The 13,862-nt window shown below is 39.1% G+C and overlaps 8 protein-coding genes across 8 annotated transcripts; 5 read left to right on the forward strand and 3 right to left on the reverse strand. All coding sequences in view use genetic code 12, as the record gives it.

Annotated features, from left to right (window-relative positions):
• Positions 1-383: 383 nt before the first annotated feature.
• Positions 384-695, reverse strand: TRX1 (thioredoxin; the record flags this gene model as incomplete). The annotated part of the gene is made up of 1 exon (XM_001387179.1): positions 384-695. One exon carries the CDS (start codon positions 693-695, stop codon positions 384-386), a length of 312 nt encoding a protein of 103 aa, XP_001387216.1.
• A 328-nt stretch (positions 696-1,023) lies between these two features.
• On the reverse strand, positions 1,024-3,148 carry CTM1 (cytochrome c methyltransferase; the record flags this gene model as incomplete). Its single annotated transcript, XM_001387180.1, has 2 exons — positions 1,024-2,326; positions 2,399-3,148. The coding sequence occupies 2 exons, from the start codon at positions 3,146-3,148 to the stop codon at positions 1,400-1,402; spliced, it is 1,677 nt and encodes a 558-aa protein (XP_001387217.2).
• A 739-nt stretch (positions 3,149-3,887) lies between these two features.
• On the forward strand, positions 3,888-4,727 carry eIF31 (Translation initiation factor eIF3, p35 subunit; the record flags this gene model as incomplete). The annotated part of the gene is made up of 2 exons (XM_001386933.1): positions 3,888-4,013; positions 4,062-4,727. 2 exons carry the CDS (start codon positions 3,888-3,890, stop codon positions 4,725-4,727), a joined length of 792 nt encoding a protein of 263 aa, XP_001386970.1.
• Positions 4,728-5,070: 343 nt separating this feature from the next.
• On the reverse strand, positions 5,071-5,789 carry PICST_29266 (predicted protein; the record flags this gene model as incomplete). Its single annotated transcript, XM_001387181.1, is given in 4 exon segments — positions 5,071-5,079; positions 5,099-5,547; positions 5,607-5,660; positions 5,753-5,789. 4 exon segments carry the CDS (start codon positions 5,787-5,789, stop codon positions 5,071-5,073), a joined length of 549 nt encoding a protein of 182 aa, XP_001387218.2.
• A 661-nt stretch (positions 5,790-6,450) lies between these two features.
• On the forward strand, positions 6,451-7,194 carry TRS31 (Transport protein particle (TRAPP) complex subunit; the record flags this gene model as incomplete). Its single annotated transcript, XM_001386934.1, has 1 exon — positions 6,451-7,194. One exon carries the CDS (start codon positions 6,451-6,453, stop codon positions 7,192-7,194), a length of 744 nt encoding a protein of 247 aa, XP_001386971.2.
• Positions 7,195-7,945: 751 nt separating this feature from the next.
• On the forward strand, positions 7,946-9,889 carry PICST_29268 (Hypothetical ORF Leucine rich repeat protein; the record flags this gene model as incomplete). The annotated part of the gene is made up of 1 exon (XM_001386935.1): positions 7,946-9,889. One exon carries the CDS (start codon positions 7,946-7,948, stop codon positions 9,887-9,889), a length of 1,944 nt encoding a protein of 647 aa, XP_001386972.2.
• A 419-nt stretch (positions 9,890-10,308) lies between these two features.
• Positions 10,309-12,279, forward strand: PICST_29269 (Hypothetical ORF Leucine rich repeat protein; the record flags this gene model as incomplete). Its single annotated transcript, XM_001386936.1, has 1 exon — positions 10,309-12,279. The coding sequence occupies one exon, from the start codon at positions 10,309-10,311 to the stop codon at positions 12,277-12,279; it is 1,971 nt and encodes a 656-aa protein (XP_001386973.2).
• An 870-nt stretch (positions 12,280-13,149) lies between these two features.
• ARD1 (N-terminal acetyltransferase complex ARD1 subunit (Arrest-defective protein 1)) lies at positions 13,150-13,791 on the forward strand (the record flags this gene model as incomplete). The annotated part of the gene is made up of 1 exon (XM_001386937.1): positions 13,150-13,791. One exon carries the CDS (start codon positions 13,150-13,152, stop codon positions 13,789-13,791), a length of 642 nt encoding a protein of 213 aa, XP_001386974.1.
• Between the last annotated feature and the right edge of the window lie 71 nt (positions 13,792-13,862).

Below are 13,862 nucleotides of genomic sequence, written 5' to 3' on the forward strand. Positions count from 1 at the left end.
CTATACGAGGTATTCCTTCTCTTGCCGATACGATGTGCTGGATCGATTTCTCGATCTGAAGTCTGCATCTTTTCTATATATAATCTTCGCAAGTCTGAAACGTAGAAAGTCTTCAAACCCCGAGATTACATATGAAGTTGCAGCCACCAGAAATCAACTATTCGCTACCCTTCATCTATGTGACTCCATAGCTTGGCATCTCCAGGCCAACTTAAGGTTCTTGTTCATTGAATCGGCCTTATCAGCCCTGATGTGCCTCTATTTGTCATCTTGTCAAAAGTTTTCAATTCTACCTATTCTACGTCCTACGTTGTACCTCTTCAATTGTTATTCGTCGATTAGTTATACATTTACAAAAGCAAAGCTACGCACACCTCTATCATTTAAGCGTTGGCAGCAATGGCTTGCTTCAAGGCAGCTGGGTTAGCACCAATAACCTTGGTAACGATCTTACCACCCTTGAAGAAGATGATAGTTGGCATCGAAGAAACTTCGTATTCTTGGGCAATTTCTCCGAGTTCATCGACATCAACCTTGATGAACTTGGCGGTAGTGTATTCCTTGGAGAATTTCTCCAACAATGGAGCAATCATCTTACAAGGACCACACCATGTGGCAAAGAAGTCGACAACAACCAAACCGTCGTGGGTCAAAGCCTCGGTGAATTCTTGTTTGCTAGCAACAGTGGCAACCATTGTGATTATGTATTTATGTGTGTAATGTGAAAAACTGAAAGTAGTTCTGGTTTCTAATTTTTCAAAAGCTCGAATCCGAAGACAATTTGCGTTCCTTTTATATGGAATTAATTTCTCAGCGTTGACGTTCCGAGCATCACGTGCTGGGCCATGTTCGGAACTGATGAGTGCCGGTCCAGAACGACGCGATGACAAATGGGATTTGATTACTATTGTGCTCTATGTGTCACGTGAAAATCTACAATGCTTAGAAATGAAGAGATGGCTATACCGAGTTGCAAAATTTGAGGGACTTTACTAAGAAACTAGCGATGGATTAGTATCTCGGTTAGTAGCCGTGTTTCTGGAAACTTCCAGGCCGGTCATTTATTGCTTCTGTTTGAGTCATTTATTTCTTTTTCAAAAAGTTGTTCCTTATGCATCTCTCTCGATGGGAACATGATCTGATGGATTAGATAAATATGGTGACTGTATAGACAGAGGTGAGTAGCAAAAAGCACCGTAACTATTGGTGACTATTCCAGCCGTATTTGCTGTTTGCTAGAAATTGTTTCTAAGACTTCCAGTATCAGGAATGCGCATATGCATTTAGATGACTACTGCTGCAGAGTAATATGGATTCGGAGAATTAAAATGTTAGACTCGTACTAGAATTTGTATACTTACTACACTAATCTCACTCTTGTTCGATCAGCCTAGCTTTTCTATTCAAGAGGTAGTTCTCTTGGAACGGACCGGTAATTAAGCTCCCATTCTTCGTCAGCTATATCGCCAGGCAAGATCAACAGTCTAGGGTCTTTTTTAAACTTCTCTATAAGCAACGTTAGATACCTTATTTTGAGTCTGTTGTATTCGTTAACAACGTCGTCGAAGTTGTTACGAGATTCTGTTCTTGGGGTTTGTTTGATGGCATCTTCGGCATACTTGATGACAAACTCGATTGTAGAATGGACGAGCTTTTCAAAATCTTCAACGTCGCCATAGCCAGTATGTTCCAAGATTGTACTCAAGTCTTTAATAGCTTTTCCCTTGTACTTCAATCCAATAGCTTGCACACCGTTGATCACGTCGTATCTCTGTTGTTGGAACTCAAGAATGGTTACTATCTCATCATCGTCAATGTCTTCAGAGTTGTCTACCATGTTGAATTCTCTGAAGTTCTCCACAGCCTCGCTATTCCAGTCCCTGTTGTATTCAAGCCCTTCTATAAATAAGAACGGGAAGTTGTTGTTGAAGAAATTGAGATACACTTCGCCATCGCTGCCTGAAACGATCTGGATCTGTGGTAGAGTCCGCAACCATTTGCACATCAACGTTCCGTTTTCAATATAGTCATCAATTTCAGAGAACTTCAACTCAAAAAGCTGATAATGAACATGCTCGCAATGAGTTAACAGCGGAATAAAGCCATATGTCTGGATGAAGTTCTGGATACTTTCTATAGGGGAATAATTGATAGTGATTTCGAACCTCTCTACATTTTGGACTCCATCCTTTCTTAGCCTGAGCAAAATGTCTCCTGTTTTCCTTTCTACGTCAAAGTACGAGTTGTTGTCGTGAGAATGATTGGCAAAATCCAAGATCGGCACCAACGTGACGTTGATGTAGAAATCGTGTCCATTGACGTTGGACTGCGTCTTGTCGTCAAGGTTGATGTTATTTACAAGTTCTTCAAGAGTAGCGGCATCATCAGATTCTTCCACAATTGAGTTTCTTGATCTCATGGATCTGCTTTCTCCGTCAGCATCATGCGGAATTTCCAAAGTTCTAGACTTCACAGCTTGAGTAATCTTGAAAAAAGTTTCGAACAGGAAGATCTCATCAAATTTGATTTTGGAATCGCTATATAAGACATTCAACTGCTCTATCAACGAATCATACTCAAACTGGACATTGCGTGAGGCCTTTATATATGACAAGATGAACTCATCGTCGTCCTGATTCGGTTCCTTGGGAAAATCTAAAGTCCATGTTCCGAGAAGTATATCTAAATAGACATCGTATCCTATTAAGGGGGAAGTCTTGTAGTAGCGAAGCTTCCGGCCCTTCCTCAACTCTCTCAAGATCGTTAACGATGTTATATAGCAACAGAGCACCTGGGTCTCAGTACTCGGCTCCAAGCCGTTTAGAATATTGACAATCAAGTCCGATTCCTTTATTGGGATGTCGTCGTAGTTTTTATCTCTGAGTTTCAAACTGTGCAAAAGTCCGAGCAAGTTCATATAGTCTAAAGCTACGCCATTGGGGATACGCAAGATTTCCAAATCTTCCTCATGTTCCGGAATCTCAAGGTCTTTTCCATTGAAAAAGAGACCTATGCCTCCCAAAGTACTGGAACCGATATTGAGTCTAGAATTAAAGTGGATGTTTCTCCGAGCGATCCAGTCAGCCAAAGTGGTGTTCTTCTCGATGCCTGGGATTTTGACGTCCGGTAGCTGAATGGTGGACAGCATGAAAGGTAGGGGTGTCTTAATAGCAAAGTTCATAGCTAGCGAATAGATGCCGTGTGAGAAACTCTAGAAGTAGAAAAAGTATAGCCCCTTCCCAGTTTCTCTATTACAATCTGCCCTTATCAGCCGTAGTTAAGAACTTCTATAGATCCACAGTATATGAAGGACTTGCTTGTCATTATTTTCTTGTGGTGTGACTATGAAGATTTGCGAGTAGGCGCACGATGATGGTGTTAATCACATTGAATAACACAAAGTTAAAGAACAAGTACGGGGTTTGTTTAAACTGATGAAGCATAGCCATCTAGAAAAGAAGTGACACAATGCCATGTGTCAGAGAATGGTGTTACCTGACTTAGTTTCATGTAGATGGAAGAGAATGGTGGGCTTTTCAGCCGTTTGCTTTTCTGATTCTTAGTTCTTTTTGATTATTCCAACCTTATCTCTGCCTATAATTTTCAAAAAAGAAAAATCAGATTAGATTGCACCATTCTTGAAAATATTAAGTTTCATTCTAAAGGCATTATAACAGAAATGTTCCATTGCAAAAATGTTTATGTCTTGAACTTTCTGTTTCTTCATGTCTTCACGTCTCTCTTCTGCGCTCCTCTTGCAACCGTTTCGCCGCTATCCGTCCTGCACCCCCACCACAAAGAACCAAAGAAAAAGTTTTTAACTATGCGGTGCGGATTAGTACCTTTCCTATTCTTCTGTTCTTATAGATATAGAGATAACTAGTAGCATGTCCTGGGACGACGAAGATTTTGACATTCCTTCTAAGGCTCCGGCCAACGTGGCTTCTGCCTCCTGGGAAGACGAAGAAGACGACGATCCTATTTTGGAGTCGTGGGACATTGATGAAGAAGAAGTAGCCAGAAAGAAGAAAGAAGAAGAAGACAAGAAAAACAAGGAAAAGGCCGAGCTCAAGAAGAAGCAGGAAGAAGCTAAGCTCAAGAAGTTAAACGCCAAAAAGGGTATTAGAGGAGTTTTGGACGTTGACGAACTTGACGACGATGTCAGAAAGGAGTTGATGAAGGAAGAGGCCTTGAGAGCAGACTTGAACAACACTGCCGATTTATTTGGTGGTTTGGGAGTTTCAGCCGATGATGCTTTGGAGCATCCAAAGGAAAGATTAAATAGAGCCATCTTGGCTGCTCAGAGTAAGAAGCCAGTCTTAACCAAAGACACTCCTCTTGAAGAGCATCCTTTGTTCCAACCTACAAACAAGCAAGAATACGAAAACTTGAGAAAAGGTGTAGGTTCGGCTTTGACCAAATTAGCTGACGATTCCATCATGAACTACTCTTCCAGTTTGGCTATTGATTTGATCAGAGATCTTTCGGTGCCTTTGTCTGTGGAAAACCTCAGAAAGGTCATTTCTACGTTGAATGTTGCCATTAAGGACAAGGAAAAGGCTGAGAGATTGGCAAGATTGAAGAAGAGTGGTGGTACTGCTACTGGTGGTGCTGGTAAGAAAAAGGCCAAGCCTGCTGCCAGACCTAACGTTGGTGGTGGCTTCATGAAAGATGGTCTTGATGAAATGGACAACTATGATGATTTCGGTGATGATGATTTCATGTGAGTCGTAGTCAGCATTAGATTTATATTCCAGGTTTAATAATGTACAGGTATTCTGGATTTCTCTGGAATTCATTTCAGAGAAATTCTCTTTTTGATTAGATAGTATTGGCTCTCTCCAAGAAGATCAATTGGATCTTTTCCCGTAGCACACAATTGAAGTAGCTGCTTGTAACTTAGTTGTTTGAACCGTACTTGCTTTCTTTTGCTTTTAGAGTTAGATTCTTTCCCTCTTGTTTCACTCCGAATTGTTCTCTTTCTATTCTTGGTTTTGGCACCAGTCTCTTTTATTTTGGTTGCTTTTTTCTTGACCGTTCTCGTCCTAGTATCCTGTGACTGCAATTTTTCTACCTTTTCTACTGTAGATGCAGTTACTGGTGCTATATTCAAATTACTGCCAGACGTCTCTATAATGTTATCGAGGATGACTTCATCTTCAGATTCATCAATTTGTTCCAAGACATTGTCTACTATTTTCTTCTTATGTTTAAGTTGTTCTTGAATCTTTTCGACTCTTGTGGCTTCCAAGGGCATGAGAATGACTGAAGTACAAGGTGTAGAAGTAGCTTGGAACAGGCTGTCAAATTGAATATTCTTCTCCGTGATGTTCTTTTGAAGTGGTTTTCTTTTCTTGTTATCTTGAAGGTTTCTATTGTTGTTCTTGCCAGTTTCAAAGATCTCTTCTAACTTCAGAACCAAGGCGTACGTATCTTTTGGGTTTCTCTTTCTGTTAGTTTTGGGTTTGTTGACATCTGAAATTGACAGCTTTCTACTTCTGCTGCCTTGTTTCTTTGCTACATGGTTTGTTGTCTTGGAAGCAATTGCTGCAAAATGGTTAGTATAATACAATCAGAAAGTCAGAAACTTCAAGAAAATGTCTTACGTTTGGCAATAGAAACTTTGTCATTCTTGGCAATTATCTTCTTTCGCATCTTCACTGGAATCTTGTGAAAATGTTGTATTTGTAGCTTTGTTGATTTTCTTCAGTAATAAAAGGTAGTGGTGATATTTTCACAATCGGTGCCGCACTCTCTTCTATTTTCCACTTTTCAAATGTTGCAGCCATTTTTTTAATTCGGCTATTAAAATACAAGTCGTATACTTATTTCTGGTTATAGTAGTTTCTATTATTCTAGAATATGAGAACTCTGTTTATATAGTTGGATAGGAAAGTACTTTTAATACTAAATTGGCATTAAATTCGTAATTATCATTGTAATTATCATCAAATTCGGAATCCCCATACAAATTGATCAGTTTTGGCAATACTTTCAAAAAAAAATGAAATGATGCTGAAATACACAAAAAAATTAGAATATAAAGACCATCCCCTTTGCTGAGATCAACTTACTTATCTTAAATAGGATTATATCTATACTCTCCATTGTTCTCTCCATACTCCCAACATCTTGCAACCATTACAATATTTTGTTTGATAAACCTGCAGGAACATCTGAAAAATCACAAATAGCCAGTTCGCATTTGAGCTTTTGATTTCAATCTCCAATATTTTGTGTGTAGCTCTTCCGAATCAAGGATCATATAGAACGACCAAATAACAATAAACTAGAATTGGCATATCAAAATCGCAAAAGAACCAATAAGAAACGACTTTATTACTTCTTCATTTCATAGTGTAGAAGAATTGATTTCACACCTACTTCTTCACCCATAAATTATCTATTCAATCATACCATTATCATAATAGATTTCATCATAACTGCACCATGTCTGACGATATAATTCTTCCATCGGCCACATCTATGTCTACACTTACAATTTCCGACGTTTCTCGCACCGGATTTGGATACAATCCTTCTGTTGGGACAGCATCCAATTCGATAACGTCAGAGACTTCCAACATTCTTCTCAACAGAAAGACCATCAGTCTTACACCGACTTCGGCGAATTCCATATATGATAAGAACGTCAGCAGCAAGAAAATCACCGAGATCAGTCTCTCATCGCTCTCATTTCTTTTTTGTGAAATTGTCAACTGGTCTCACAAGAACTCAAAAGGTATCCAGGACCTAGAAACCAGATTAAATGGACTAGGCTATCAAATTGGACAACGTTTCCTAGAGTTGACCAAATTGCGCGAAGGTTTCAAAAATAGCAAACGTGAAATACGAATCATCGAGGTACTCCAGTTCATCCACGGTAGTTTCTGGAAATCCATTTTCGGTCGTGCTGCCAACGATCTAGAGAAGTCACAAGATGTTTCCAACGAATACATGATCATAGACAATGCTCCGCTTGTATCGAGGTTTATCAGCATACCGAAGGACTACGGCAATTTGAACTGCTCGGCATTTATGGCCGGAATAATTGAGGGAGCGTTGGACTCAGCCAGCTTCCAGGCTGATGTCACAGCCCATTCTGTTCCGGTGGATGGATATCCACTGAGAACAGTTTTCCTAATCAAGTTCCACGAGCTGTTGATGGTGCGCGAGAGTTTAAGATTCGGTTAAATGTAGTAGTTGAAGAATAGGAGTGATTCTTCAAGGGATATGTTTCACTCGTTGAATTAAAGTAGCTTCTTTCAGACATCCATCATCACTTCTTGTACCATAAGTACCAACAGAAAGCAGGATCTTCAGGATCAAGAAAGAAACAGTACAATTACAATCACGAAATATAAGTTTATAGGCTATGTCGTAATTGAGAAGTAGTTCCAAATACTGCTGGATATACAAATTGACTAACGTAGTGTTCCTAAACATAAAGTTGCAGTTAGTAATCGTGGCTCGGCGAATACGACGATTATTATATAAAGTTGCTGAAAAATCGAAGCTTAAGAAACATTGGCTAGCTGAAGTTGAAAGAGAGGTATAATAAGTAGCCAATTTTCTCTAAGATAAGACCTCCTTGAATAGACATGAACTGGATCTAAATCCACCTTGATGTCTCTGCCTTTATGGGCAAGTTTCACTACTCTATATATGCGTAGAAGTTGCGCTTTCTAAATCTAGGGAAGAGCTATACAGGCAAGCCGACGGGTGCGAAAATGTGTTACAGTGTGATTCCATTTCTCTTCTTGAACACAATTACGGTTGGCATTATTCCATGGATAAGAACCGTAAGCTGGTATTCCTACACTACAATTGAGTTCACACTCGATAACTATAATACCAACAACAGAATATACTTGCCGAACGGACAATTATACCGATAGAACCCACAGTACTACGATCAGCCGATGCTTTAACATAACCCTTGATCATGTGTGTACCTCTCCTTGCTAGGTTCAGCGACCACATTGTTCAATGCATAGTTTACAATCTTCCTTATTCTGTTGTTCTATCTCTTGCTAATAAAGATTCACCGCACCAGAATGAGCTACTCAATGCTATGTATAAAAAGGTTGCATTGGTACAAGAATCAGACCAAACACTTAAGACTTTGGATCCCGGGACATTGAAACATCTATTTCTCTTCGAGCCGAAGAATGCAGACTATATCAAAATTTCCAGCTTGGAGATTATTGATAAATTGCTTGAACTGTATCCTAATATTCGTATTCAACAACTTGAAGTAAACCACGATCAGATCAACCAATTGAAGGTGCTCCCCCACATGACCGGCAAAATACAACGTCTGGTTCTTCGTATAGGAAGCAGACTTTACAATAACGACCTCAAAACTGATACTTATATTGATGTATCTAAGATTATAGAAGAAGTACCGTTCGATTTTATTCAAAAACTTTCCTTACTTGAGATTGATTTGAGAGGTTTTGAACAGTCCAGAGGCATAGCACTCAATGCACCAAATTTAAGCAATTTAACTGATCTTCATTTATACAATGTGTCAGCAGATAAATTGATAGACCTACCTCCGAATTTGAAAAATCTTGTACTTGTTGAAGATGACAAAGATCATGTCATTAATGAACCCATTAGTCTAACCCATTTACACTTCTTGGTTTCAGTCAGAATTGAATCCATCGACTTCAACGAACGCTTAGAGGTTCTTTATCTACCAACTCAACTACAGAGATTATCTTTGCGTTCTGTCAAACTACCCAGAGGGTTTGACACGATATGTGAATTGCCGAATTTGACGTATCTACTGTTGTCTGGGACAATTCACGAAGAGGTTGGTGACATCCTTTCATGTAATGATATCGAAGAGTTCGAACTACAATTGTGGTTTCTAGATTCGACCGATCGTGTCCTCCAGACATTTCCCGTACAAAAAAATTTAAAAAGAATGATCTTAGGAGGAAGATTCGAGTCGTCACTAGCACACAGCTTTGCTTCGTTATCCTCACTAACACTTTCCCACACGACTTTGTCCAGTATTCCTTTGTTCGAAAATTTGAAATACTTTCAAATAACCCACCTGGCCTTTGAAAGGCATAGTTTGTCTAACAGCTTCAAACATTTAAGAAAATTAAACGAATTGGTTGTAAATAATTGTCAATTAACGATGGTTGATAGCCATTTTCCCGATAGTCTAGAGATTCTAGATCTTTCTCATAATAGATTGGTTAAGATAAGTGGTGACTTACCGTTAAACTTAAAAAGATTGAATTTGAACCGTAATTCAATTTCAAGTCTATCAGTATTACAAAACAAAAAATTAACTGAACTTGGCCTCTCGTGGAATAAAATCAGAGAACTATCCCATAATACACTTTGTCTTCCTGAAAACTTGAGTTCTTTGAATCTCACTGGAAATGATATTTCTGTAATTGACCCTAGCTTCTCCTTCCCTCCGTCCCTATTCATTCTTCAACTTCACGTAAATGCCTGTATTTCCATGAATTATGTATTCAACATATTACCCCAACTGCTTGTTGTCTTAAAGCTAATTGCTCAGAAGTTAAATGGAGGGACTGGACAAAGAATAGAAATTTGCTTCCAGCACCTTTGGGATGTTCATCTTTCGGGCATTGGAAATTACAATTTCGTATGGAGAAATTGTCCAAACTTGAAGTATCTCAAATTTGAGGAAAGTGTAATACCTAAGATATTCGTGGAAGACTTACCCCCAACAATTCGAGAATTAGATCTTCGCAAGAATGGTATCCGTGATATTGAAGGCGACTTTAAAATTCTCCCTCAATTGACAAAAGTTGATCTTGGAGAAAATCATTTACAGGGCTGGAAGGAACTTAATCCAGATAAGATTCTTCCTTCCGTTATGTTGGAAGAAAATTAGAAGAATTTTTCAGATAATTTACAAATTTTGCATTTGTCCTACAGTAGCGATCTTGGAGATGATAAGGCGAAGTTATCGTTACCTCACAGGCTTTTTGACAATAAGATGTATTTGAGATTTGGCCGCTGCAAGTTTGAATAATGTAGAGATCATAGTTTCGAGGCCCTACCTTCCACAAGTTCAACTGGTCCTGGCTGAACGCGATCGGTTTGTGTAGACAGATTGTAGAATGCGCATTTCGCAGCAATTCCGTTATCTTACTCCACTTACTCCACTAACTCCACAAAATGCGCTCGCCTAAATGGTACTTAATTGCACGCGCCAATTTGACTGAATAGAAGTTTAATCTACAGTTCAAGTTAAGATACAATTCAATTTTAAATCCATTAACCCTGCTTGAAGTTTCACCAACTACGGATATGTCTCTTGCTCCTCTTTCGTTGGATTTATTCAGTGATCACATAGTCCAGTCAATTGTCGACCAACTCCCATTCGCTATTGCACTTTGTCTTGCGAGTAACGGAACTTCGCCATACCAAAATCAACTTCTCAATGCTGTTTATAAACTTGTCGAAGTGTATCCTCTATCGGATCTTAACGTGCCAATAGATATCCAATCTTTGAAAAGAAGATTTCTACTAGGATCTACACCGACCATGCTTGTACAAACGATTCTAGTTACCAGTTTAGACCCACTTCTAAAATTGTTCGACACCTATCCCAGTGTTCGTATTCGTAAATTGGTAGTTAATTACAAAGTTTTGCAAGAATTGAACCAAAAAATGGCCAACAGAGTACTTAGTGTTGCTTTAATTTGCAGTGATCCAGACGTCTACGACTCAGAATCAGATTTCGAAATGGCTGCTCATCAAATTGTGGACATCCCAAAGATTATTAGCAAAATCCATGAAGACTTTTTTCCAAAGCTTACACACCTTGAATTGGATTTCAGAGGCTATGCAAGAGGTACTCCAGATAAACCCAATGATTTCTCTAGGATGCCGAGTAACTTAGATAGCATTCATCTACACAATGTTATGTTTGAGGGCTTGTGTGGTTTACCTACCCATTTGAAGCATTTGAAATTAATAGAAGACGAGCATGGATGGGAAAATGTCCGTGAGCCCATAAGCTTAGCTCATCTTACCTTATTAGCATCTGTCGAAGTTAAGTCTCTCGGTATGTTAGAGTTGCTGGAATTACCATGCCAGTTACAGAGATTGAAATTGAGTAACGTTATTTTATCTGAAGGGTTTGATACTTTCGGCAAACTTACCAAATTGAAACACCTACTGTTACATAATATGAAGTTTGATAGTTCAAAGATCGCTCTACATTCCTCTGAATTGAGAGACCTTGAGCTCTCCTTATATGATATCAACATTACACATTCAATTCTTAGAAGTGTCCCAGAGCCTGTCAAGATCGAGAAGTTAACTTTGTTCGGCGTTTTTAACGTAAAAGAATTGAAGAGGTTTTGTTCTTTAACTTCATTGACTGCTATTGATTCTGACTTCGATGAACTTCCCTTGATCAAGAGTTTGGAGTACATAAAAATAACCCAGCTGAGATTTGGCGAAGAAGTGTTGGTCGGAGATTTTTCAAGTCTTCACCAGATGAAGGAGCTAATTGTAGCAGGCTGTGGATTAAGGGGTATTGGTTGTAAATTCCCTACCAATTTAGAGATTTTAGATCTTTCGGGTAACGAAATACAAATCATAGTGGAGAAGCTACCTTCAAAACTTAAGAAATTGGACTTGACTAGTAATCTTATTTCGAGCTTGGAGGAGGTAATAGATGGATGTGAACATTTGAAGGAATTACTTCTAGATGAGAACAGTATTTCAGAGTTGTCATCTACTACCCTTCCGCTTCCTGATAGCATTTGCAATTTATCAGTTCTAGAGAACACAATTTACAAACTAGATCCCAAATTCCATTTTCCCAGAAGTACAAGGATTCTTAATATTCAGGCATCTGGATTACCCATAAAAGATTTGTTTGCCATTCTACCTCCGAAAGTTGTCCTATTCAGTTACGCATCAGATGTAAATGTTACAACTACAGTGGACGACAAGAAAATCGTAGTCGCCAGTCCTTATCTTTGGGATGTTAACCTTATGAAGATTGGCAATTTTCGAATCGTATGGACAGATTGCCCTAAGCTAGAATACTTAGGTATTAACTGCTCTCACATGTTTCAGATATCTGTCGAAGATTTTCCTCCAAATATTTGCCAGTTGAACCTTCAGGACAATAAGATTGAGCACATTGAGGGAGATTTTAGAATGTTTCCTCACTTGGCAAAAGTAGATCTCAGTTCAAACGAGTTGGATGTATGGAAGGGACAACACGCGGATAAAATCATCCCTTCTATGATATTCGAATGATTTTCGTTATAGAAGCATGGTTTGGAAGAAGACAGTTCGGAGACTCAATAGAAAATGTTAAAATTAAAGATTTTCACGTGATAGACCCAATACTAGAAGTCTACAATGAAGGCATCGTCAAAACAAGAAATGGCTGTATGTCACATACTAAAGACGGTTAATACACAATATTAAGACTCACAACAGGATACATGAGTCATTTCGACCTCTGGATTTCACTATGCTTATCGTTGGTATTGAACCAAGTCTATCGAATTTGAGATACATCGATACAAATAGAAGATGCTCTCACAAAAGCATTCCACAAATCGATTTCGAAAAATTCAGAAATCTATTACTTGACCCCAGTTCTTCACTACAAGGGTAGTCTGCCAGGTATCAATGATTTGAAAGAGACGTCTCAACCACGATCAATATGTTTCGATCTCGGGGAGTGAAGATATTGATCCGATTAATAAGTTGACGCACGACTAAGTTGCAAAATTAAGATGGGCATGAAGATAGGAGGATAAGCAGGAGAGAAGTATGGATGAAAATCATATATGAAAGTCATATACACGTCCTGTTAATGTTTAGTCTGGAAGTATTAAAGGAGGAGGAACCACCTCGGAGAAAGAAGAAGTTTTATATTTTAATTTGGGAGTTAATTATATATATTTCCAATATATACCTAGCCAAATCTCTATATACAGGCCTAGAACACATGTTCCGGCCTGTAGGCAACTTCGCTGAAAAATCGAGTATTTTTCACTACTCCACTGAAAGATACTCAAAGTCAAAGAGGTTTCTTGGTAAACTTTATTCAACCGGTGCCAGCAGCACATAGCCAGCATATCTCATTGGCTTCTCCAACTATTATACATATCCGAAATGGGAATAACAATCAGACAGGCCACCATCAACGACATCCAGGCGATGCAAAATGCGAACTTGCACAACTTGCCAGAGAACTACCAGTTGAAGTATTACATGTACCATATCTTATCGTGGCCGCAGGCTAGTTTTGTGGCGACGACGTACGAAGATATTGTAGAGAGTAACGACACTGAAGCTGGCGAAGAGTTTGGTGGAGAAAAGGAGGATCCTAAGGGAGACTCTGCCTACATAAACCGAGGAGAAAAGATTGTAGGATATGTGTTGGGAAAGATGGAAGATGATCCCGAGGCAGAGGACAAAACCCCACATGGCCATATCACATCGTTGTCTGTGATGAGAACTTACCGTAGAATGGGTATAGCAGAGAAGTTGATGCGCCAGTCGTTGTATGCCATGTGCGAATCTTTTGATGCCCAGTATGTTTCTTTGCATGTTAGAAAATCCAATCGAGCTGCATTGCATTTGTATAGAGATTCACTCAATTTCGAAGTGACATCTATCGAAAAGTCGTACTACCAAGATGGAGAAGACGCTTATGCCATGAGATTGACGTTGGAGTTAGATGAGTTGCTTCCTTCGTTGGCCCAGAAGGGGGAACGGGATGATTTGTCTAAGGATTTGTTGGAGAGTTTGTAGAGCAGCGATGTCAGAGTAGATGGCCAGATTAATTATGGGGAAGGGCCAGAGTAATAAAGGACTGCAGAAGT

This window comes from Scheffersomyces stipitis, chromosome 1 (genome assembly GCF_000209165.1).
Source record: "Scheffersomyces stipitis CBS 6054 chromosome 1, whole genome shotgun sequence".
In the NCBI taxonomy this organism is placed as follows: Eukaryota; Fungi; Ascomycota; class Pichiomycetes; order Serinales; family Debaryomycetaceae; genus Scheffersomyces; species Scheffersomyces stipitis.